The following is a 27,563-nucleotide window of genomic DNA, read 5'->3' as shown; positions in this document are numbered from 1 at the left end:
GCGTACGAACACTTCGACTGAAATGTTCAAGAGCTCCATCGTGCATGAACCACATGTTGTGTCGTACTTGTAAAGGCATATGTTCTAGCAGCACAGGTAGAGTATCCCGTATGAAATCGTGATAACGTGCTCCATTGAGCGTAGGTGGAAGAACATGGGGCCCAATCAAGACATCACCAACAATGCCTGCCCAAACGTTCACAGAAAATCTGTGTTGATGACGTGATTGCACAATTGCGTGCGGATTCTCGTCAGCCCACACATGTTGATTGTGAAAATTTACAATTTGATCACGTTGGAGTACATACTGACGAAACTAAAATGAGCTCTAACATGGAAATTAAGCGTTTCCGGACACATGTCCACATAACATCTTTTCTTTATTTGTGTGTGAGGAATGTTTCCTGAAAGTTTGGCCGTACCTTTTTGTAACACCCTGCATAAAGACGACAGAGGGGCCGCCATTATCCTGTAGTCCTCGACGGTTAGCCCCGGATCGGTTAGATATCGCCAAGACCGAGTTTGACAGTATGATACGAGAGGATATCATGCGACCGTCCAGTAGCCCTCGATCATCGCCCTAAGAAGTGCGATGCGTGGCACACGAGCGGGGACTATAGAGCACTTAACGCCTGTACAGTGCCCGATCGCTAACCAGTTCCGTTGCTCCGCGATTGTAACTACGCGATGAGCGGTGCCCGACTATACAGCTGTTTCGACTGTGCCAAGGATACACGCATGATACCTGTCGCCGAAGAAGACATCCCGAAGACAACCATAATTACGCCATTCGGCCTGTCTGAAAGCAAATTCATGACTTTCGGCCTCAGAAGCGCTGCGCAGACATGGCAGATTTATCGACTCAGTGTTGCAAGGTCTGTCTTTCTGTTTTGCCTACCCTGACGACATATTGGTATTTTCAGTCTCGCCCGAAGAACATCGCCAGCATCTCGTACAAGTTTTTAAACGGCTAGACGAATACGGCGTTATTCTCAACACAGCAAAATGCATTTTTGGTCAACCACTAGTAGATTTCCTTGGCCACCGAATCTCTCTGTCTGGTTCACTGCCATTATCTGACAAAGTGGAAGCCATCCTATAGATCTCACGGCCGTCCACAGTTAAGGAGCTGCGGCGATTTTTGGGGATGTGGAATTTTTACCGCGGACATTTATCTCACGCAGCGGATATTCAGGAACCATTAACGGCTGTGCTGGCAGGTCCGACATGCAAAGGGAACGCAAAAATACAGTGGACAGACTGCATGACAACTGCGTTTGAACGGGCTAAACAATCAATAGTGGACCCTGCGTTGTTGGCACATCCTGAACCAAGTGCACCGTTAGCGTTGGTTGTAGATGCAAGCCAAACAGCTGCGGGTGCAGTGTTGCAAAAATACAACAATGACGCGTGGCAACCTCTAGCTTCTTTTCGAAGAAATTGTCGCCGTCTCAATGCAAGTGGAGCGCCTACGATCGAGAACTCTTAGGCGATATACGAGGCAATCAAATACTTCCGCCGGCCGGGGTGGCCTAGCGCATCTAGGCGCTACAGTCTGGAACGGCGCGACCGCTACGGTCGCAGCTTCGAATCCTGCCTCGGGCATGGATGTGTGTGATGTCCTTAGGTTAGTTAGGTTTAAGTAGTTCTAAGTTCTAGGGGACTGATGACCTTAGATGTTAAGTCCCATAGTGCTCAGAGCCATTTGAACCATTTGTTGTTTTTGTTTTTGTTGTGGTGGTGGTTTGCAGTTCCAAGAAGTTGTGATTCAGGGGCCTCAGTGGACAATGTCTCGGCAGAAACTTTGGCGTATGCCTTCATACGAGGTGCATTCAAGTTCTAAGGCCTCCGATTTTTTTTCTCCAGACTGGAAAGAGATAGAAACATGCGCATTGTTTTAAAATGAGGCCGCATTCATTGTCAATACGTCCCAGAGATGGCAGCACCGTACGGCAGATGGAATTTTACCGCCAGCGGCGAGAATGAGAACTGTGTTAAATGCTTAAAATGGCGACGTTTTCCTTACTTGAACAGCGTGCAATCATTCGTTTTCTGAATTTGCGTGGTGTGAAACCAATTGAAATTCATCGACAGTTGAAGGAGACATGTGGTGATGGAGTTATGGATATGTCGAAAGTGCGCTCGTGGGTGCGACAGTTTAATGAAGGCAGAACATCGTATGACAACAAACCGAAACAACCTCGGGCTCGCACAAGCCGGTCTGACGACATGATCGAGAAAGTGGAGAGAATTGTTTTGGGGGATCGCCGAATGACTGTTGAACAGATCGCCTCTAGAGTTGGCATTTCTGTGGGTTCTGTGCACACAATCCTGCATGACGACCTGAAAATGCGAAAAGTGTCATCCAGGCGGGTGCCACGAATGCTGACGGACGACCACATGGCTGCCGGTGTGGCATGTTGCCAAGCAATGTTGACGCGCAACGACAACATGAATGGGACTTTCTTTTCGTCGGTTGTGACAACGGATGAGACGTGGTTGCCATTTTTCAATCCAGAAACAAAGCGCCAGTCAGCTCAATGGAAGCACACAGATTCACCGCCACCAAAAAAATTTCGGGTAACCGCCAGTGCTGAACAAATGATGGTGTCCATGTTCTGGGACAGCGAGGGCGTAATCCTTACCCATTGCGTTCCAAAGGGCACTACGGTAACAGGTGCATCCTACGAAAATGTTTGAAGAACAAATTCCTTCCTGTACTGCAACAAAACGTCCGGGAACGGCTGCGCGTGTGCTGTTTCACCAAGACAACGCACCCGCACATCGAGCTAACGTTACGGAACAGTTTCTTCGTGATAACAACTTTGAAGTGATTCCTCATGCTCCCTACTCACCTGACCCGGCTCCTAGTGACTTTTGGCTTTTTCCAACAATGAAAGACACTCTCCGTGGCCGCACATTCACCAGCCGTGCTGCTATTGCCTCAGCGATTTTCCAATGGTCAAAACAGACTCCTAAAGAAGCCTTCGCCGCTGCCATGGAATCATGGCGTCGGCGTTGTGAAAAATGTGTGCGTCTGCAGGGCGATTACGTCGAGAAGTAACACCAGTTTCATCGATTTCGGGTGAGCAGTTAATTAGAAAAAAAAATCGGAGGCCTTAGAACTTGAATGCACCTCGTATTAAACTGGGTGTCACGATTTGCTGTCCTTTGCACATCACCACAGATCGTGGTAAACAATTTGTATCTGATTTGTTCGCAAAGCTAACAGCGTTCTGTGGGATGAGCCAGCACAACACAACCAGCTACCACCCGGCCAATAAAAGCATGATAGAGCGTTCGCACCGCACTTTAAAAGCAGCCCCGATGTGCCACGATACCGGGTGGGCAGAAGCTCTCCCGATGGTCCTGCTTGGGTTACGAAACTCACACAAGCCAGATCTAGACAGCTCCTCTGCACAACTAGTGTACGGAGAGGCGTTACGACTGCCTGGCGAATTTGTAGACGTGACTCCACAGCCTGACACACACCCGTCTACCTTCGTCAGTCGCCTTCATGATCATGACAGAAATCCGACCTCCGAAAGAGTCTATGCACGGAACTGTTGCCAGCCTAGTACACAAAGACATCAGGACGCGCGTTCACGTTATGTTACGAGCCGATGGCGTCAAACCGGCACTCCAGGCACCTTACACCGGGCCACATCGAATCATCAGTAGGGAGTAATCGCACCCTGGATATTCTTGTGAATGGGAAACGAGCCACTGTTACAATTGGCTGGCTCTGAGCACTATGGGACTTAACTTCTGAGGTCATCAGTCGCCTAGAACTTAGAACTAATTAAACCTAACTAACTTAAGAACAACACACACATCCATGCCAGAGGCAGGATTCGAACCTGCGACCGTAGCGGTCTTGCTGTTCCAGACTGCAGCGCCTTTAACCGCACGGCCACTTCGGCCGGCACACTGTTACAATTGACAGGGTCAAACCAGCCTACATCATCAACGACACCCCCCCCCCCTCCGCATCCCCCCAATGAAGCTCTGCGAACACAGCTTCGTCCAGAACTTGGTCCGGCAAAACCACTCCGGCACCACCATCGACCACCAGCTCCAGGGGACCAGCGCACCACAACGTCCGGCCGACTCGGCCACTCATGGCGCACTTCCTGGATGGCTCTCCGCTCCCGTCGAGGAGGCTGTTGTAGCGACCTCAATTAGTAGTGCAGCGCAGTTTTATGCAGTGCAGTTCGGTTCATGAGTGCATCACCCGTGTGTCACACCGCAACTACACTCCTGGAAATGGAAAAAAGAACACATTGACACCGGTGTGTCAGACCCACCATACTTGCTCCGGACACTGCGAGAGGGCTGTACAAGCAATGATCACACGCACGGCACAGCGGACACACCAGGAACCGCGGTGTTGGCCGTCGAATGGCGCTAGCTGCGCAGCATTTGTGCACCGCCGCCGTCAGTGTCAGCCAGTTTGCCGTGGCATACGGAGCTCCATCGCAGTCTTTAACACTGGTAGCATGCCGCGACAGCGTGGACGTGAACCGTATGTGCAGTTGACGGACTTTGAGCGAGGGCGTATAGTGGGCATGCGGGAGGCCGGGTGGACGTACCGCCGAATTGCTCAACACGTGGGGCGTGAGGTCTCCACAGTACATCGATGTTGTCGCCAGTGGTCGGCGGAAGATGCACGTGCCCGTCGACCTGGGACCGGACCGCAGCGACGCACGGATGCACGCCAAGACCGTAGGATCCTACGCAGTGCCGTAGGGGACCGCACCGCCACTTCCCAGCAAATTAGGGACACTGTTGCTCCTGGGGTATCGGCGAGGACCATTCGCAACAGTCTCCATGAAGCTGGGCTACGGTCCCGCACACCGTTAGGCCGTCTTCCGCTCACGCCCCAACATCGTGCAGCCAGCCTCCAGTGGTGTCGCGACAGGCGTGAATGGAGGGACGAATGGAGACGTGTCGTCTTCAGCGATGAGAGTCGCTTCTGCCTTGGTGCCAATGATGGTCGTATGCGTGTTTGGCGCCGTGCAGGTGAGCGCCACAATCAGGACTGCATACGACCGAGGCACACAGGGCCAACACCCGGCATCATGGTGTGGGGAGCGATCTCCTACACTGGCCGTACACCACTGGTGATCGTCGAGGGGACACTGAATAGTGCACGGTACATCCAAACCGTCATCGAACCCATCGTTCTACCATTCCTAGACCGGCAAGGGAACTTGCTGTTCCAACAGGACAATGCACGTCCGCATGTATCCCGTGCCACCCAACGTGCTCTAGAAGGTGTAAGTCAACTACCCTGGCCAGCAAGATCTCCGGATCTGTCCCCCATTGAGCATGTTTGGGACTGGATGAAGCGTCGTCTCACGCGGTCTGCACGTCCAGCACGAACGCTGGTCCAACTGAGGCGCCAGGTGGAAATGGCATGGCAAGCCGTTCCACAGGACTACATCCAGCATCTCTACGATCGTCTCCATGGGAGAATAGCAGCCTGCATTGCTGCGAAAGGTGGATATACACTGTACTAGTGCCGACATTGTGCATGATCTGTTGCCTGTGTCTATGTGCCTGTGGTTCTGTCAGTGTGATCATGTGATGTATCTGACCCCAGGAATGTGTCAATAAAGTTTCCCCTTCCTGGGACAATGAATTCACGGTGTTCTTATTTCAATTTCCAGGAGTGTATTTTATTATGCGTGGATAAATTAGTTCCGCGCCGGCCGCCAGGAGCGCTGTGTTGTGTCCGTTACTCCATAATGTTTATTCTTAGTATATAATTTTTCCCATGTTCTTGGCTACTCCATGTTAATTCTTAAGAATATTTTTTATACTTAGTTCTTTAGTAACCAGCCAACAAGTCACTTATTCTTTTCCGCGCGGGTCTTGCCTTGACGTACATTGCGTCTAAAAGACGTCCTGAATTAACTGTCGAACGAACAAATAAAGATCTTATCATCTCAGCATTGGAGATATCGTTGTGCGTTATTTATCGCAAACTAGCAGGCTAACTGGTCGGACGGGCCAGAACCTAGCCCTACGGCCAAAACTATGACAAGGATGTGTATAGAAGAAGACAACATGTAATCGCTGGCTGCTATCATTTAATGTATATAATCGTGCGGTAAAATTATGGCAGGGATTCTGTTCGTTTCGGTCTCTCTTACTATTGCCTCATAGTTTTGTTCGCTCGCTACTGATCTGATGAACTCGATGTGAGTAATAGCGAATTGCTATACTTAGGTCTGTGATTCTGCTAAATTTGATTTACTCTGAAATAGAGACTTCGCAGTAAATGTGGTTACACGATTTCATTGATAGAAATGCAATTTCCATTTGTCACATTCCTGAGTTGTCAGAATTTTTTGCACACACTGCCGTGAAAATACGCGGAAATTTTAACTTTCAGTAATTATTTATGAAATAGTGCAACCTAAAGCGCACAGACAGTTATACACTACTGGCCATTAAAATTGCTACACCACGAAGATGACGTGCTACAGACGCGAAATTTAACCGACAGGAAGAAGATGCTGTGATATGCAAATAATTAGCTTTTCAGAGCATTCACACAAGGTTGGCGCCGGTGGCGACACCTGCAACGTGCTGACAGTTTCCAACCGATTTCTCATACACAAACAGCAGTTGACCGGCGTTGCCTGGTGAAACGTTGTCGTGTAAGGAGGAGAAATGCGGACCATCACGTTTCCGACTTTGATACAGGTCGGATTGTAGCCTGTCGCGATTGCGGTTTATCGTATCGCGACATTGCTGCTCGCGTTGGTCGAGATCCAATAACTGTTAGCAGAATATGGAATCGGTGGGTTCAGGAGGGTAATAAGAAACGCCGTGCTGGATCCCAGCGGCCTCGTATCACTAGCAGTCGAGATGACAGGCATCTTATCCGCATGTCTGTAACGGATCGTGCAGCCACGTCTCGATCCCTGAGTCAACAGATGGGGACGTTTGCAAGACAACCACCATCTGCATGAACAGTTCGACGACGTTTGAAGCATCATGGGACTATCACCTCGGAGACCATGGCTGCGGTTACCCTTGACGCTGCATCAGAGACTGGAGCGCCTGCGATGCTGTACTCAACGACGAACCTGGGTGCACGAATGGCAAAACGTCATTTTTTCGGATGAATCCAGGTTCGGTTTACAGCATCATGATGGTCGCATCCGTGTTTGGCGACATCGCGGTGAACGCACATTGGAAGCGTGTATTCGTCATCGCCATACTGTCGTATCACCCGGCGTGATGGTATGGGGTGCCATTGGTTACACGTCTCGGTCACCTCTTGTTCGTATTGACGGCACTTTGAACAGTGGACGTTACATTTCAGAAGTGTTACGACCCGTGGCTCTACCCTTCATTCGATCCCTGCGAAACCCTACATTTCAGCAGGTTAATGCACGACCGCATGTTGCAAGTCCTGTACGGGCCTTCCTGGATACAGAAAATGGCCAGCACATTCTCCAGATCTCTCACCAATTGAAAACGTCTGGTCAATGGTGGCCGAGCAACTGGCTCGTCACAATATGCCAATCACTACTCTTGATGAACTGTGGTATCGTGTTGAAGCTGCATAGGCAGCTGTACCTGTACACGCCATCCAAGCTCTGACTCAATGCCCAGGCGTATCAAGGTCGTTATTACGGCCAGAGGTGGTTGCTCTGGGTACTGATTTCTCAGGATCTAAGCACCCAAATTGCGTGAAAATGTAATCACATGTCAGTTCTAGTATAATATATTTGTCCAATGAATACCCGTTTATCATCTGCATTTCTTCTTGGTGTAGCAATTTTAATTGTCAGTGGTGTATTATCGTTCCATAGGAGTTCTGAAGTGTATCACAAATATTTTTCTACAAAAGATATACAGCTGATGTAAATAAAAAGTCCAGAATCGAAAACGGCTAGGCTCGAGGCTTCAGGTAAAAACAATTAATTCTCGGTTTATTCTGGTGTAAAAGTGAAAGATACTGAACCTTAACAACATTACTGATTTATGGGGGATATTTTGCAATACTGAAACTGTGTTTTTGTGGTGTTTAATCCATACTTTATGTGCACCTAGGTACAGACGCTTAACGTCGCGATATTGTTTCTTCTTGCACATACAGACTAGAAGTATTCCGGTAGAAGTGAAATAATTTAGAGACTTAAGTTCCGGTTAGTTTCTATATACAAAGTATTAAGCACGACAGTGGATAGATATTATTTCTGTGCCCTACGTCTAACGTGAAAGTGTACTAACAAGAACCCACGAAATTACTTTCACTTTTATAGACGAAGTATTAAACTTTCTGATCTTAAAGAGTGTACCGCCTTTAAACATTTATAACGTAAACCACTTGCAAAATCATTTTGCGTACGTAACAATAATAATTTCTCCTTCCAAAAGAAACTAACTCTCTAGAAAACGTAATATTTTGCAATAAGATACTACAGTCCTTAATGTCACAATAGACAAACAGGGAAAATACTATAAAGATCTTTGGCAGGGACTATGCAAACAAGTAGTATGAACAAGGAGCCCTTGTGTAGATTTGATAAATATAGACGAAGTACTGCAAGTTTTGAAAGAGTTTGAAAATAAGAAGTCACCAAATGCAGACCCTATTAACATAGAACTAATATTCGTCAATTTTATCTAATATATTTTTCCAAGCTATTCTTTAAAAGATTAGTAAACTTTGCCATACCTAAATCACGCGATCAGCATGAAGCCCTTGTGGTATCAATACTTAAAACGAAAAGAAATAGAAATAACTGCCAGAATTACTTACTTAACCTACACCAAAATATTAACAATAATTCTGAATATTATTTCAGATAAGACCCTATTAAGTAACCAACATTTCTTTATAAGAGGAAAATCCTTTATGTACCATATATGTCATATGACATAATTACTAGAAAAATATAGGGAATTCAACGGTCTAGCACTTATAGGCTTCACTAATTATGTTAAAGCTTTCGACAGAGTGGCTAGATACAAGCTATGTGAAATTATAGAAGAGAAGTGAATCCTTGGTCATCTGTTAAATAATGTTACAAGCTTTTATGGCAAAACAAACACTGAAGCAAAATGTAAATGTGTATAAAAGCAAGCAAATAACTGTAACCAAGGGGTATCGGAGTTACCCCGATATCATCAGCATTATTTAACTTTTATAACTGAAATAATCCTTGGCTCTGAAACATAATAAACAGCTACCAAAGATAAATATTGTAAATGACAAAGTGAATATAGAATCAGGATACGATTTACAAAAGTCAATATACAAAGAGTACTTAATTTCAAAAACATTTAATTTCGAAATACCTGTATACAGAACTAAGGAACAGGCATTTACCAGGAGACAGTTCCCAAGGGCAAAAATCTTAACAAGAAACAAACCAGGGGAAAGGTCACTGTTTTTTAGTGTCTTGGTTTTAGTTTAAGCTTTGACAATTCCAGTGACATTGTCTCCATAACAGAATCATTCTTTAGCTTATGTAACGCAATTAAAAGAACTTTAAATGGCAAAGCCAAATTTGAATCAATGGTAATTTTTTATAGAATCAAAGCAGTTCCTACAATCCCCCTGGAGCAGTGTGTTGCACTCTGACAGGAAAACAATGAATCCAGCCAGCAGAAATGAGGTTTTTACACTCGACTTGAGGGTACACAAGAGCTGATGCCTTCCAAAATGAACATGTATGACCCAGATTAAGTGTAAAGGGTATACCAGAAGAAACTGAAGTGTGTCAGATAAAAATGATTAAACTATGTTAAAAGAATGATTGACAGTGTATATCTAAAAATAATGTAAAATTACAGTGTCTTGGCATAACGTAGTAAAAGATTACAGAAAAGATGGAAAGGGAAATTTTGAGACCTCTGAAGACTGAACGCTTAAAAAAACTAATCCCTGATTATGGTGATGACCACATGTCCCACAAATGAGAACTTACATATTTTGTTGCTGAGAATGACATTGTAAATATACCGGCTTAAAATTGTTGTAAATTTCAGACTAAAAGAGTTATGAGTAACCACACAGAGTCTTGAGTTTCCGGACAGTAATATGTGTTCACATTGGTTGCTCTGCAGTCCATGAAATTCACAACTCTAATTTAATACTAGTAACTTAGGTACAGACATTACAATTTTTACAGAGGTCACTCAGAACAATGCACAAGGCGAAAGTTTGGGTTATAGATTACGTGGTTAAAATGCTGATGATACCTTAATTTTGGAGAATTCTTTACACTGTTAATGCCCTTCTGCTACCTAATTACATGACTGGATGTCAAAAACAGTTGCCTCTGCATAATTTCCAGTTTAGTTCCAGAGAGAATATTTTTAATTTAACCCTACGCTGTGGCTTGAGTCTATCTCAATTTGGATTAAGTTCCAAAAACCAAAGACATATTCTTTCTGTTATCTGTATGTCAGCAGCACTACAATTTTTATCTCTGCGACTAATAATTACATGCTTATGAAGTGTCTCCATGGATAGTCAGTTTTCTAATAAACAGCAGACACAACCTGGGAGGCAGTAACCTCATGAAAACATTCTTTCAAGCTGGCGCTCTGATTTCCAATATTTTGCAAAGCAACAAAAAGAGATTACCCATAGCAAAGAAATTAGAGAGAGAGAGAGAGAGAGAGAGAGAGAGAGAGAGAATAGAACACAGCAAATGTAATACCTGTTTAGGCGAAGATCCAATATAAAATTTTTTCCATCTACAACAAATCCAACGGTGAGATCATGGATGTGGCCCCCTTCCTGAAAAAAGAAAACCAAATTGTGTTTATTAAAATTTCTACCATAAGAAATTATACGATACATTTCATACATAATTACTGGAGAAGATGATCAGGATCCCATAAAACTAAGAAAGGAAAACATCTGTTTTTGGGCTGTAGTAATATCTTAATGCACAACAATCAACTTCAGTACCTCTCTCATACGAAACACGAAGGTCACTAGTTTAAAGATTATCTCTCTTAGCTCAAACATTCTACAGTATTGATACAACTTTCGCTAAACCTGCCTAGAGAGATGAACTGTAGAGGTTTTCATGCTAAAAGCTATCATATTGTTTGATTATGGAATCACACACAGTACAGCCAATGATCGAGGAAAGAGCAGCTTGGAAAAAGGTGGATGGTAGGGCCACTGGCAAACTGGACTGTACGGTGACTTGCATCTACAAGAGGTGCCTCGAATTGTGGTCTAAGAAGCAAAGACGAAAGTAAAAGAAGTTTCAGGAGAGGAATTAAAATTCAGGGTGAAGTGATATCAATGGTACGATTCGTTGATGTCAATGCTATCCTCAGTGAAAGTGAGGAAGAATTAAAGGGGCTATTTAATGTAATGAACAGTCTACGGAGCACAGAATACGAATTGAGAGTACATACAAAAAGAGAAAAGTAATAAGAGGTTGCAGAAACGAGATTAGCGATAAACTTAACGTCATATTTGAGGATCATATGACAGATGAAGTAAAGGGATTCTTCTATCTTGGAAGCAAAATAATTAATGATGGACGAAGCAGATTTTTACAAGCAAAGAGGACAATCCTGGCTAAAAGAAGTGTTCTAGTTTCAAATATAGTAATTAAAATGAAGAAGATTCTTCTGAGAATACACATCTGGAGCACAATAGTGTATTGACGTGAATAGTGAATCGTGGGAAAACAGGGAAAGAAGAGAATTTAACCGTTTTAAACGTCAAGTTACAGAATGGCGCTGAAAATTGAGTGGACTGATAAACACAAGAAATGAGAAGGTTCTCTGCAGGATCGATAAAGAAAGAATATGTGGAAAACACCGTCAAAACAATGGTGGACAGGACAATGGGAAATGTGTTAAGAAGTCATGTAAAAACTTACATGTTATTAGAGGGAGCTGTAGGGGGCAGAGCCTGCAGTGGAAGACACAGATTTTAATACACAAGTTGTCCAAGAAATGCTGCGACAAACTTCTAGGGGTTGTATAGAATGTCTTGAGGAACAAATCAAGGATAGGAACCCATGTCTAAAAACGTCACCCAATGATACTATAGAGCGTCCAAGTTATAGTGCCACTGGGACCCCTCTCGGCAACAAACGAGACGTTGTAGGCAAAAGGTCTTGCAATACTGTTTGTTATTCAGTGATCGCGACTTATTGCCACGAACGCAATGGAGAAGATGGAGTTAGCTGTTGCATATAGAGGCCTTGCCTGCTACGAATACGATGCTCCGTTGCCTTGGTGAACAACGGTTTCGTACACGACTTTCCAGCTTCAGTTATTTTTCTCCTGTACATCGAAAAACGTTGGAGATTCTAGTGTGTTCCACGATAAAAATGAACTGCATATGGAAACTCATGTCTGAAACCGTCATTCACTGAGGCAACAGAGCATCACATTCATAGGAGACAAGGCTTTTCTACGCAGCAGCTATCTCCACCTTCTCCACTGATGATGGCAGTCAGTCACGATCGCTGAACAACAAATAACATTGTGACACGTTCCGCCTTCGGTCCAGCGTACAAAGTACAAAGTCATATTTTTTGCTGAAGGGGTAGACTGGTGGCGGGCGTCGGCACATTTATCTTTGACGCTCTGTAGCATCACTGAATGACATTTCCGGACACTCGTTCCTATCCTCGATTTGTTCCTCAGGACACCCTCTACTATGTTGCAACATTTCTGGGACATCTTGTATCTCCAGCAAATAACTGAGGACTTTGGGCTAAGTGCTTACTCCGAGATGAAGAGGTAAAAAGAAACCCTCGTTAGTAGAGTTTAAGGGGACGCTATCAAAGGGCAGGATTAATCCTTGTACATCAAGCAACATACCAGATGTCAGTAAGATTTAGTTTTCAGAATGTGAACAAAAGAGTTTGTTTGTATCTTCATTCCAGCTTGAAATCACTGAAAATCACTATTTATCTCACTCATTCCAACTGTGAGTTTTACACATGAGAAAGTGACTCAAAAGGTCAAAATTTTATGTGATCGACTCTAAGATAGCTAAAAGATTAATTCTTTACTGACACTGCATACAGAGTCACAATGATTCTGTTTATGGACGCTACTCTGTCGCATTACAACACTGTTCCACCATAAAAGATGGCAACAACTGGGGAGAAATAAAACATTTTAATCTTTCTACTTTTACCAAGTGAGGACTAGGGAGCCGAGATATCAATAAAAAGTCAAGTCCCAAACTGATCTAGCAATCGCATTCAGATCTGTAATAATAAGATCAGGCTACACGTCTTTTCACCTGAGATACAGACCAGTAATAAACCACTGGAGACATCACAGCTGTAAATTTATTTTCAGAACCTGAAAGGATGTTTTCCATTCAGCTTAATGCCTGTACGGTGCGACATCTCTACCTAACACGATAGTCGTTATAAACTACTGCAAGACACCATCTAACTGTCACATATCATATGCTGTGGAGTAACAGTTAAGGAATAACATCACTACAGAATTTTCAAAAAAAAATCGTTTTTTATTGGCTTCAAGAAGCTTGAAACCTTCTAGAACACGAGGCAAAAAGTCTAATCCCTGAAAAAAAAAATTGGTTCTATAGAATTCCTAACTCCTAATCTAGCGAGTCAGATGACCCAAAACGGCTTACCTACGCCGTCTTGGTGTAGTTAGAAGCATTTCGAAACAATAATACGTCAGCGTGGCGTCAGTAGGTGTACGAAAAAGATATTTATTTCGCTTCGAATCTCGATTTTTGTGTGCAGTATTGACTTTTGATAGTTTATTTGTGAGCTTAGAGTTACAGTCGTCTTCAAGTAAGAAGGAGTGGTAAGAAAGTGTACTCAGGCAAAAAAGATGCGAGAGCTTCGTATCCAATGCGGCGTCGAAGCTGTAGTGTATGTCATCAAATCGTCCAAAGAAAAGATGAGAGCCTGACCGCAGTTCGAAATGAGTTTGTGCCTCTGCCAAGAAATTGAAAGACAGTGAACAGGATTTTTATGTGAATTACCGATTGAGCTATAGGATTATAAATTTTCTTCCATTTTCTCAACACGTCCAATGCAGACATCACGTTGCAAGAACGAAGTTCTCGAGGTACAGGCTTCACATTAATTATACTTATCCAAACAGCGCAGAGGTTGTTACACAAAGCAGTAAGTCTACACGGGACGCACAGGAAATCAGCCGTCGAATCGTCCATCCAATGCGCCTTCTTGGAACAGAGCTAAACGGAATAGTAAAGTTTCGTGCGTTCATGGAACTGCCATGGCAGATATTTCAATCTTTCTATGATAAACTAATGGATATGATTTCGATCTCAACGGCACCAGTACGATAGACGAGTCCTGGGATAGCAGGTTAATGGTAAGCGTTTCTTAAAAGTAGAATTTTTTTTCAGTTGTTCATTTCTACAACACATTTCAAAACTTCAAACGCGTTTTTCTCGGAATATGATTCTACAACGCAGCGTAACTCCAACAACTTTCAATCTTTTTATTTGAAAATTTAATCACGGCTTTGAAATAACATACATACGGGATCTTCGATTAATTTAAACAATATTTATTAACAAATTACTTTTTTGGTGAAAATTGAACGATTTTATACAAACACTCACCAATTACACAAAAATCAATATTCCTAAAATCGCCTATGTGGTTCACTAGCTACGTTCATTTAGATTACACAGTTTCTCTCTCTCTCTCTCTCTCTCTCTCTCTCTCTCTCTCTCTCTCTCTTTCCCAGATTCAAATTGGCGCCAGCCATAGTGTGTGCCGTGCCCCAGAGCGTTTTAAATTCAACAAACCTCAGGAGAACTGCTGCAGTGTCACTATTGTTTAACATTTTCTGACAAAAATTGTTTCTAATATACTTTAACATATGCTCAAGAAGGACCACAAGTATTGTTTCTCTATCATCTTTCCTTCCGCCCAAAAGAAATTGTCATGCGTACTTTTTTTTGTTTTTTAGGACGTTACAGTGGTGTTACCCCTTAAAATTTCATCACACAAGATGTCCAGAAATAAACTGAAGAAAACCGAAGACTTATACATCGGAAACCATGTTGAGTTCACACGTCTGAAACGAACTCAAAAATTATTTCACATGGCGAAACTGACGCAGTGCACACTTACTCATGCTCGATTAATAAGGAATATAGCTGCTTATCTGAGGTGTGGTGTCCAGAGACAACGTAGTGACCTGCTCGCATGGCGTAACGCCCAATGCGCTATGTTGCTAGTCAGTGAAGTGAGCCAGGTGTGGATCGAACACGGATAGCAGATTAACGGCCGTGGCTGGCGTACCGGCCAGCCTGCGTGTGGTTTTTAGGCGGTTTTCCACGCTCGTTTAAAGCAAATGTTGGGTTGGTTCCTAATTTCCATCTCAGAAAATACGACTCGCAAACAGAACGCAGTTTATACAATTCACAGGCGGGTGGCGCACTAGATTTCCCCCCCTCCCCCCCCCCCCCCTTAGTTAACCTACGGCTGTGGCAACAGGTAGGGCATCTGGCCGCACCAAAGTTAAAATAAATTTGCCAAAACTTCAGCACTGCGGAGTCTATCCTAGACGGCGTAAACGCTAACGAAAACAATAAGAAGAAACAGCATAGACAGTATGGTTTTTTTTTCAAGAGAGAATACATATTTTAGCTGCCTAAATAAAAGTGATGGTGTGTATTGTATCTACGACACTTTCTGAGCGATGCAATCCCGATTTGAAAAACCACTTGCTCCGGGACGAAAAATTTCCGCGACAGAAGGCGTAGAATCCCACGAGCTCAAACTATGAATAACTATGTGAAGATGTGGACGTCTTATTAAAGATCACTGAAGTTCCAAGAATATCATCAACAAACAAATTTGAAATCACAAGATAAAAGAAATGAAATGATCGTATGCCATTAACGGCCGGAGTCCCCCACCTGGATAACTTCGTCCGCGGAGTTGCAAGTCTTTTCAGTTGACGCCACATTAGGCGACTTGCTTGTGGATGATGATGAAATTATGATGAGGTCAACATAACACCAAAGTCCCCGAGCGGAGAAAAATCTCCGACCCGGCCGGGAATCGAACCCGGGCCGGCTGCAGTCAGATGCGCTGACCACTCGGCTAAGGGGACAAAGACAAAAGAACGTAGGATATAAATGGACAGAATAGAGAAAGAAACAATACAGCGAAAACATGGATAGAATAACTGGTACAATGGGACGTACCCTCTGCATGTGCCCCTCGTTGGTTTGCAGAGTATAGATGTAGTAGAGACGTAGGAGTCCTGAGTTTCCGGTATATGAGAACCTTAATCAGGAAAAAAGTGAATAAAAAAATCGACGATTGTGTCCCGAAAGGCAACTGAAAACAAGTGATACGAAATAAACAATTAACAGTATGTTTGCGTAATTCTGTGCTAATCCAGTTCGCATTAATCCAGGTAATAGGGAGCATGCTGTAGCAATGATGTATCCAACGAGAAATTAGACTCGTGGCAATATGCCGGTGGGACAAGGGCCATCGTGAGAAGGTCGCCCTCAGAGATTCTACAGAAGCAGCATCGGCAAGGACGAGCATGCAGCCAACATTCCTCGCGTGGAGGCAACGGCCCGGCATTTCCTGCCGGCAGCAGCCAGCCAACCAGCGATGGGTAGTTTCGGGTGCTGCTGCTGCTGCGGTAAGGTCGCGACAAACTGACCACACGACAAAATATCGTTCTAACCAGCGCTTTTTAAATCAAGTGTTTATCTGTATCATGCAGTCGACCGTGTTGGGTGCTTATCACTGCAAACGGAACATTACGATTGGAGATGGATAAAGCAGGGAATCGACCGTCGGCTTTTTCACGGATCCACACTGACGTCCGCTTAAAGTTATTTTGAAAAAGAATGGAAAACCTTATTTACGATGCCCCGACGGATATTTGAACCCCTCTCTTGGACTACACTAGCCCTCTCCGCACTCTTTCACTACACGAGCCCAACTCTATACAGAGGGAACATTAATAAAACCGACAAACTCCAAGGACAGACTCTTGACAGGAAATGGGGGGGGGGGGGGGAAGGTCCTATGAACATGTGTCCGGAAATACATTGTTGGCACTAGAGATGGCGCTGACGAATGGAAGTTCCTCTGACCACATGTCGTGTGTTCCTTGTGTGTTGCAGGCTGTGTGATTGCCTCAGCGTTCAGTAAACACCAGAATGGTCCGATATGCATGTGGGGAACAAGCCGAGCTCGAGTTTGTGTACTGCCAAGCAGATGGAAACAGTTGAGAGGCAGCACGGCTATACAAAAACAAGTACCCTCACAGACATCAACCACATCACACAACATTTCAAGCCCTTTTAGGGCGTATGTGTGTTCGTAGGTCCTTTCAGACAAACTAACGTGCAGGGAGGCGGCGGACTGTACGTACACAAAGATCTTGAGGACGAGGTTCTACAGGATATTGAGATGAGCCCTACTACAAGCTCCAGGCAAGTGGCCCGCCAACAAGGTATAAGCCAATGTACTATTATATGTATCCTGCATGACAATCCTAACTATCTTCATCCCGTGCAACGAGAGCAAGGATTATCAGCAACAGATTTCCCTCTGTCGATAGTTTTTGCATTAGGCCATCAGAATTATGTGATTTCTATGATCATCCTTTTTACCGCCGAAGGAACCTTTACCAGAACTGGCATCATCAATCTGCATAATCGACATCTGTGAGCTACACACAATCCTCAGTAAATGGTTGACGCGTCTCTCAGCATCGGTTCAGCATCAACGTGTGGGCAGGCATTCTTGGCGACTATATACTTGGACCGTTTATCATTCCACAACGCCTCGATGGAGGCACGTTCCTGGACTTCCTGCGGAATACTCGGCCAGTACTGCTTGAGAACTTGCCTTTGGCAATATGACAGGTTATGTGGTTTCTGCATGACAGAGCACCACCCCACTTCCGCATCACAGTTCGCCGACACCTCGACATCATCTTCCCCAGATGTTAGATAGTACCTCTGGTGGCATCTCAAAAGCGTTGTGTATACTGAATCAGTTCCTGATGTCCAGACCCTTGAACAGCGTGTGCAACACCTGTGACACTGTTTGGAGAGATGTCGGAACGTGCAGAAGAGTGCGGCAACACATGATGTGACGTGTGAACGCGTGCCAGCATCCCATAGAGGCCACTTTGAGCATCTGTTGTGACGTGGATGCGATGTAGCTCTCTACTGTTTTCAGGGACGATGTGTTGTCGTCGCACGCACACCGCCCATTTCCGGACACATGTTCACGGGCCCTTTTTTCATTCTAGTCAGGAAACCGTCCCCGCAACTTGTCGGTTTCATTAACGTTCACCCTGTATTTCCATTTATACTCCGCACGCCACTTTATGGTGGGTGGTGTAGAATACTATGTCTGCCAGTCACAGTCCCTCCACCTCTTCCTGTCGCAGTCGCGAATGGTCCGATTCTTAGTAAGCCTCCGTCAGACCTCGAATCTCTCCAGTTTTACCGTCGTGGATTTTTCGCGAGGTCTACGTAGGACGAAGCAATATATTGCACGACTCTTCTAGAAATGGATGCTCTCAGAAATTCTGAAGTTGGCTAAGCGTCTCCGTGATGCATTCGTGCGTATTAAATGAACCTAAACGCAGGAATTAAATGCGGGGAGGGGGGAGGGGGAAGGTTATTTGCAAGTTGCACAGAAATCGGACCGCAGTTGTAAGAGTCAAATGACATGAAAGGGAAGCACTGGCTGAGAAGGGGGTGAAGCAGGGCTGTAACCTAGTTTCGGTGTTATTCAAACTTTACGCTGAACAAGCAGTAAAGGAAACCGAGGGGAAATTTGGAGAGGGAACTGAAGTTCAAGAAAAAGAAAAAAAAACTGCGAGGTGTGCCGATGATAGTGTAACTCTGTGAGAAACAGCAAAGGACTTGGAAGTGGAGCTGAGTAGGATAAATAGTATCTTGAAAGGAAGTTATAAGAAAAGCAAAACGCAGATAATGGAATGTAGTCGAATTAAATCACTTGATCCTGTTGGAATGAAATCAGTAAAGGAATCACTAAAAGTGACACACGAGTTTTGTTATTTCAGCAGCAAAATAACTTGAGTACGGACGAAGCAGAGAAAACATACATGCAGTCTTGCAGTAACAAGAAACGCATTTCTGAAAAAGGACGAATTTGTTAAAACCTAACATAAGTTTAAGTGTCTTTCTCAAGGTATTTGTCTGGAGCGTAGGCTTGTACGTAGTTGAAACATGGGTGACATAGTCCAGTCAATGACGGAAAATTAGGGGGAAAATTAGCAGATAACGAGGATGGAGGTCAATATTGACCACGCAGACTTCTCTCCAAAGTAAACCACAAAGGTTCAATAATAATGAGATTTGATGATTGTGGTAGCGAGAGGGCATCTACATCTACATTTATACTCCGCAAGCCACCCAACGGTGTGTGGCGATGGGCACTTTACGTGCCACTGTCATTACCTCCCTTTCCTGTTCCAGTCGCATTTGGTTCGCGGGAAGAACGACTGCCGGAAAGCCTCCGTGCGCGCTCGAATCTCTCTAATTTTACATTCGTGATCTCCTCGGGAGGTATAAGTAGGGGGAAGCAATATATTCGATACCTCATCCAGAACGCACCCTCTCGAAACCTGGACAGCAAGCTACACCGCGATGCAGAGCGCCTCTCTTGCAGAGTCTGCCACTTGAGTTTGCTAAACATCTCCGTAACGCTATCACGGTAATCAAATAACCCTGTGACGAAACGCGCCGCTCTTCTTTGGATCTTCTCTATCTCCTCCGTCAACCCGATCTGGTACGGATCCCACACTGATGAGCAATACTCAAGTATAGGTCGAACGAGTGTTTTGTAAGCCACCTCCTTCGTTGATGGACTACATTTTCTAAGGACTCTCCCAATGAATCTCAACCTGGTACCCGCCTTACCAACAATTAATTTTATATGATCATTCCACTTCAAATCGTTCCGCACGCATACTCCCAGATATTTTACAGAAGTACCTGCTACCAGTGTTTGTTCCGCTATCATATAATCATACAATAAAGGATCCTTCTTTCTATGTATTCGCAATACATTACATTTGTCTGTGTTAAGGGTCAGTTGCCACCCCCTGCACCAAATGCCTATCCACTGCAGATCTTCCTGCATTTCGCTACAATTTTCTAATACTGAAACTTCTCTGTATACTACAGCATCATCCGCGAAAAGCCGCATGGAACTTCCGACACTATCTACTAGGTCATTATATACACTCCTGGAAATGGAAAAAAGAACACATTGACACCGGTGTGTCAGACCCACCATACTTGCTCCGGACACTGCGAGAGGGCTGTACAAGCAATGATCACACGCACTGCACAGCGGACACACCAGGAACCGCGGTGTTGGCCGTCGAATGGCGCTAGCTGCGCAGCATTTGTGCACCGCCGCCGTCAGTGTCAGCCAGTTTGCCGTGGCATACGGAGCTCCATCGCAGTCTTTAACACTGGTAGCATGCCGCGACAGCGTGGACGTGAACCGTATGTGCAGTTGACGGACTTTGAGCGAGGGCGTATAGTGGGCATGCGGGAGGCCGGGTGGACGTACCGCCGAATTGCTCAACACGTGGGGCGTGAGGTCTCCACAGTACATCGATGTTGTCGCCAGTGGTCGGCGGAAGGTGCACGTGCCCGTCGACCTGGGACCGGACCGCAGCGACGCACGGATGCACGCCAAGACCGTAGGATCCTACGCAGTGCCTTAGGGGACCGCACCGCCACTTCCCAGCAAATTAGGGACACTGTTGCTCCTGGGGCATCGGCGAGGACCATTCGCAACCGTCTCCATGAAGCTGGGCTACGGTCCCGCACACCGTTAGGCCGTCTTCCGCTCACGCCCCAACATCGTGCAGCCCGCCTCCAGTGGTGTCGCGACAGGCGTGAATGGAGGGACGAATGGAGACGTGTCGTCTTCAGCGATGAGAGTCGCTTCTGCCTTGGTGCCAATGATGGTCGTATGCGTGTTTGGCGCCGTGCAGGTGAGCGCCACAATCAGGACTGCATACGACCGAGGCACACAGGGCCAACACCCGGCATCATGGTGTGGGGAGCGATCTCCTACACTGGCCGTACACCACTGGTGATCGTCGAGGGGACACTGAATAGTGCACGGTACATCCAAACCGTCATCGAACCCATCGTTCTACCATTCCTAGACCGGCAAGGGAACTTGCTGTTCCAACAGGACAATGCACGTCCGCATGTATCCCGTGCCACCCAACGTGCTCTAGAAGGTGTAAGTCAACTACCCTGGCCAGCAAGATCTCCGGATCTGTCCCCCATTGAGCATGTTTGGGACTGGATGAAGCGTCGTCTCACGCGGTCTGCACGTCCAGCACGAACGCTGGTCCAACTGAGGCGCCAGGTGGAAATGGCATGGCAAGCCGTTCCACAGGACTACATCCAGCATCTCTACGATCGTCTCTATGGGAGAATAGCAGCCTGCATTGCTGCGAAAGGTGGATATACACTGTACTAGTGCCGACATTGTGCATGCTCTGTTGCCTGTGTCTATGTGCCTGTGGTTCTGTCAGTGTGATCATGTGATGTATCTGACCCCAGGAATGTGTCAATAAAGTTTCCCCTTCCTGGGACAATGAATTCACGGTGTTCTTATTTCAATTTCCAGGAGTGTATATTGTGAAAAGCAATGGTCCCATAACACTCCCCTGTGGCACGCCAGAGGTATCTTTAACGTCTGTAGACGTCTCTCCATTGATAACAACATGCTGTGTTCTGTTTGCTAAAAACTCTTCAATCTAGCCACACAGTTGGTCTGATATTCCGTAGGCTCTTACTTTGTTTATCAGGCGACAGTGCGGAACTGTATCGAACGCCTTCCGGAAGTCAAGGAAAATAGCATCTACCTGGGTCTCATGAACAAATAAAGCGAGTTCGGTCTCACACGATCGCTCTTTCCGGAATCCATGTTTATTCCTACAAAGTAGATTCTGGGTTTCCAAAAACGACATGATACTCGAGCAAAAAACATGCTCTAAAATTCTACAACAGATCGACGTCAGAGATATAGGTCTATAGTTTTGCGCATCTGCTCGACGACCCTTCTTGAAGACTGGGACTACCTGTGCTCTTTTCCACTCATTTGGAACCTTCCGTTCCTCTAGAGACTTGCGGTACACGGATGTTAGAAGGGGGGCAAGTTCTTTCGCGTACTCTGTGTAGAATCGAATTGGTATCCCGTCTGGTCCAGTGGACTTTCCTCTGTTGAGTGATTCCAGTTGCTTTTCTATTCCTTGGACACTTATTTCGATGTCAGCCATTTTTTCGTTTGTGCGAGGATTTAGAGAAGGAACTGCAGTGCGGTCTTCCTCTGTGAATCAGCTTTGGAAAAGGGGTTTCGTATTTCAGCTTTACGCGTGTCATCCTCTGTTTCAATGCCATCATCATCCCGGAGTGTCTGGATATGCTGTTTCGAGCCACTTACTGATTTAACGTAAGACCAGAACTTCCTAGGATTTTCTGTCAAGTCGGTACATAGAATTTTACTTTCGAATTCACTGAACGCTTCACGCATAGCCCTCCTTACGCTAACTTTGACATCGTTTAGCTTCTGTTTGTCTGAGAGGTTTTGGCTGCGTTTAAACTTGGAGTGAAGCTCTCTTTGCTTTCGCAGTAGTTTCCTAACTTTGTTGTTGTTGAACCACGGTGGGTTTTTCCCGTCCCTCACAGTTTTACTCGGCATGTACCTGTCTAAAACGCATTTTACGATTGCCTTGAACTTTTTCCATAAACACTCAACATTGTCAGTGTCGGAACAGAAATTTTCGTTTTGATCTGTTAGGTAGTCTGAAATCTGCCTTCTATTACTCTTGCCAAACAGATAAATCTTCCTCCCTTTTTTTTTATATTCCTATTAACTTCCATATTCAGGGATGCTGCAACGGCCTTATGATCACTGATTCCCTGTTCTGCACATACAGAGTCGAAAAGTTCGGGTCTGTTTGTTATCAGTAGGTCCAAGATGTTATCTCCACGAGTCGGTTCTCTGTTTAATTGCTCGAGGTAATTTTCGGATAGTGCACTCAGTATAATGTCACTCGATGCTCTGTCCCTACCACCCGTCCTAAACATCTGAGTGTCCCAGTCTATATCTGGTAAACTGAAATCTCCACCTAAGACTATAACATGCTGAGAAAATTTATGTGAAATGTATTCCAAATTTTCTCTCAGTTGTTCTGCCACTAATGCTGCTGAGTCGGGAGGTCAGTAAAAGGAGCCAATTATTAACCTAGCTCGGTTGTTAAATGTAACCTCCACCCATAATAATTCACAGGAACTATCCACTTCTACTTCACTACAGGATAAACTACTACTAACAGCGACAAACACGCCACCACCGGTTGCATGCAATCTATCCTTTCTAAACACCGTCTGTGCCTTTGTAAAAATTTCGGCAGAATTTATCTCTGGCTTCAGCCAGCTTTCTGTACCTATAACGATTTCAGCTTCGGTGCTTTCTATCAGGGCTTGAAGTTCCGGTACTTTACCAATGCAGCTTCGACAGTTTACAATTACAATACCGATTGCTGCTTGGTCCCCGCATGTCCTGACTTTTCCCCGCACCCTTTGAGGCTGTTGCCCTTTCTGTACTTGCCCGAGGCCATCTAACCTAAAAAAAACCGCCCAGTCCACGCCACACAACCCCTGCTACCCGTGTAGCCGCTTGCTGCGTGTAGTGGACTCCTGACCTATCCAGCGGAACCCGAAACCCCACCACCCTATGGCGCAAGTCGAGGAATCTGCAGCCCACACGGTCGCAGAACCGTCTCAGCCTCTGATTCAGACCCTCCACTCGGCTCTGTACCAAAGGTCCGCAGTCAGTCCTGTCGACGATGCTGCAGATGGTGAGCTCTGCTTTCATCCCGCTAGCGAGACTGGCAGTCTTCACCAAACCAGATAGCCGCCGGAAGCCAGAGAGGATTTCCTCCGATCCATAGCGACACACATCATTGGTGCCGACATGAACGACCGCCTGCAGATGGGTGCACCTTGCGGCAGTTCATAATAGCGCTGGACGAAGCGAGCTGCGTGGACGGAGGTCCTGCCGTCTTGGAAAGCAGCATCACCACAGGGGAGCAAACAGTATGCCCTGAGACGAACCTGGTCAGCCAAAATGGTCACAATCTTTGGCAGTAATGCGACCTTCCAGAGTAACCATGGAGTCCGTGGAATACAAGACATGACTGACCAAATCACCACTGAACCAACGCCACCTTCCACTCAAGACGTAAATTCGGCCTTAGTGCATTTTTATGGCTTCGAGTTTTTATTTTCATTTTATTTTATTTTTTAGCTCGCCCTGCCATTCGTTGCTTATGGAGCTCCCTTCGTATTGTTTTGGCGCCGACTGGGTTCGGAAGTGCGACATTCAGTTCTGCTGTGACCTTTGTTGCTGTTGTCCTTTTACTTTTCGCCACTATCCTCTTCAATGACCGTCTATCATGATCATACAACACACACTTCTGTCTTCGTTGTTTTCCGCTTTCCTTGTATGAGGTATAAATTTTCGATTGATACCTCTTGAAACATCATACATTACAGCTACCTTGTTTACGGAAGCATTCACCGTGCGAGCACCAACATTTTGCCCTCGTTCGAATTCAGCTAGCTACGACATAATGCACTCACAAGTACGCAGAACACTGTTGTGAGCACGGGTGACTCCTGAAACGTACGGAGGACATTTCACAGGTGCAGTTCGTGGTCAAATACAATGGCGCATCTTGCATGCTTGGCAAGCGTCTGCATTGATGTTTATGCATTTATGTGTTTACATATTTTTGTTCAAAATGGTTCAAATGGCTCTGAGCACTATGTGACTTAACTTCTGAGCTCATCAGTCGCCTAGAACTTGGAACTAATTAAACCTAACTAACCTAAGGACACACATCCATGCCCGAGGCAGGATTCGAACCTGCGACCGGAGCGGTCGCTCGGCTCCAGACTGCAGCGCCCAGAACCGCACGGCCACTCGGGCCGGCTTACATATTTTTGTCGAAGCCCTGTAAGCTGCAGCAGTTACTCAGATATGAAGAGGTTTGCACAAGATACGCTGGCGTGGAAACCTGAATCACAACTTCTTGAAACTAAAACCACCACCACAACAAAAACAACAAATGGTTCAAATGGCTCTGAGCACTATGCGACTTAACTTCTGAGGTCATCAGTCCCCTAGAACTTAGAACTACTTAAACCTAACTAACCTAAGGACATCGCACACATCCATGCCCGAGGCAGGATTCGAACCTGCAACCGTAGCGGTCGCGCGGTTCCAGACTGAAGCGCCTTGAACCGCTTGGGCACACCGGCCGGCCAAAAACAACAGCGACAACGACAAAGAAGACTAAGAAACTCGTTGCTCTTCTTCGGATCTTCTCTATTTCGGGTATTTATCCTATCTAGTACAGATTGTTGACTGATGAGCAATATGCAAGTACTGGTCGAACGACGGTTGTATAAGCTACCTCATTCATGGGTGGACTATATATCACGTAGCTCGTTAACAAATAACAGTTTCAAGTAGGCGAGGCAGGTATTGGTGGACGCCAAGCATACTGTGTCCGCCCCTCTGCACAAAAACCAAGAGCATCTGATTGCTGCTTTGGGGACCCGGGTTCGATTCCTGGTATCGTCGAGGATTTTGCCTTGATAAACGTGTTGGAATGCAGATAGTCTGCTGAGGATAAAAAGGATCCACGTGAAGAGAAGGTAGCAGCTCCGTTTGGTAACGTCAATATTCACTACTGGCAGAGAACTGCGCAAATTACATGGCCCTTCCTACTGTTCGATGACCGCATTGCCACAGAAAGATCGGTTGAGTCTCTTTCAGTTAGGAAAGAGTCTAAAAGATTTTCACAGACATTTAAAAGTCCTGCTTGTGCACTACGATCTGCGCTTATCACATAGATCTGAACTCAGCAAATAGATATACATGTCTTTCGATACACGTGCATACTATTTCACACTGAAATCTTCGATGCCGTCTTCAAAATCGGTAACAAGAATCTGTTAGTAATCTTTCCACGTTCGACCCGATAAGAAATATTAGCGCAGGAATCTACAATTCTCAATCCTCGTCATTTCCAGTGCGTTATTCTTTACGTTGATTAAATGGATTCATACCACTGATTAGTTTTTAATTACTATTTATCACGAACCATGGTTTTTTCCTATGTAGTGTTGGTGTTAGACACGTATCTTTGTGTGCTGGTTCATTGAACCGATTTAAGACTGTTATTCGCGTGATCTTCCGTCTCAATATTTATAAGCCGCGCGGAGTGGCCGCGCGGTTAGAGGCGCCATGTCACGAATCGTTCGGCCCCTCCCGCCGGAGATTCGAGTCCTCCCTCGGGCATGGGCGTCTGTGTTGTCCTTAGCGTAAGTTAGGTTAAGTAGTGTGCAAGTCTAGTGACCGATGACCTCAGCAGTTTGGTCCCTTAGGAATTCACACATTTGAACAATATTTATAAAGTTTATGTTCTCTTCGACTTATGTGACTGTAAACAAACTTGTTGGTATAACACAGAAGTACATACGGTGCTATTAGCCCGGGGTTCTTTGGCGTGCCCAATTCTGCACAACTTCTGCTTTTCGTAAAATCACTGTACGTGGATTCAATGTGATCGTTGTTGCGAGAAAAAGAAAAAAAAATCAATATTAAAAACGGTGTCGCCTTTGAAAATCTCGTAGTAACACCAGCAGTCTTACAAAATAACGAATCCCGATTTTCCGAAGCAAATAAAAGAGAAGCCTGTTTTTATCACTGCATAGGCTAAATAACGCCAAATAAAACAGAACACTGTGCTGCACGCATGTTGCTGACGTAAAAATGTCAGAAAAGTCAAGCGTCGCGCAAAAAAAACTGGACTAAGGTAACGAGTGATGAAATATAGTGAGAGGCTGTGCAGAAAAAACGCAGGAACATTCAGATGCCTGCATTTTCACAATACAGATAGCTGCCATGTTGCTGTGTATCACAGCTACGAACAAAGCGAGTGGGAAGAGGAGTAACAAATCTTCCCGTATCTTCAGTCGCACCTAACAAAGCGCCGCCCCTGCTGCTTTCTGTTTAAGGCAAAGAAGTGGGGGTGGTTGCTTTGTCAACGAAAGGTACCAAGAGCGAGTTTTCCACTAAGAATTACATCGCACCGCACAGTTCATTGTTATTCTCCCACACACGGGTTTGCAGGATGCTCTAGGCCTGTGGAGCTTCCACCTTATTTGAAAATACTTTAGCTTAAGTGTTTACCTTATTCTGATGATGATGATGATGATGTTTGGTTTGTGGGGCGCTCAACTGCGTGGTTATCAGCGCCCGTACAATTTCCCAACCTTTGCTCAGTCCAATTTCGCCACTTTCCTGGATGATGATGAAATGATGAGGACAACACAAACACCCAGTCATCTCGAGGCAGGTGAAAATCCCTGACCCCGCCGGGAATCGAACCCGGGACCCCGTGCTCGGGAAGCGAGAACGCTACCGCGAGACCACGAGCGGCGGACTCTTACCTTA

At 45.3% G+C, this 27,563-nt stretch overlaps 1 protein-coding gene across 1 annotated transcript in view; it reads right to left on the bottom strand.

The window, feature by feature from the left end:
• LOC126176160 (mucin-17) overlaps positions 1 to 27,563 on the bottom strand; it is a 157,150-nt gene that overhangs the window by 59,838 nt on the left and 69,749 nt on the right. The window contains exon 3 of the mRNA XM_049923301.1: positions 10,695 to 10,774. Within this exon, the coding sequence (XP_049779258.1) occupies positions 10,695 to 10,774 (80 nt within the window). The remainder of the gene's footprint in view (positions 1 to 10,694; positions 10,775 to 27,563) is intronic.

Source organism: Schistocerca cancellata, chromosome 3 (assembly GCF_023864275.1).
Source record: "Schistocerca cancellata isolate TAMUIC-IGC-003103 chromosome 3, iqSchCanc2.1, whole genome shotgun sequence".
In the NCBI taxonomy this organism is placed as follows: Eukaryota; Metazoa; Arthropoda; class Insecta; order Orthoptera; family Acrididae; genus Schistocerca; species Schistocerca cancellata.
The sequence above is the reverse complement of the archived record's forward strand: the minus strand, read 5'-3'. Positions and strand labels throughout refer to the sequence as shown.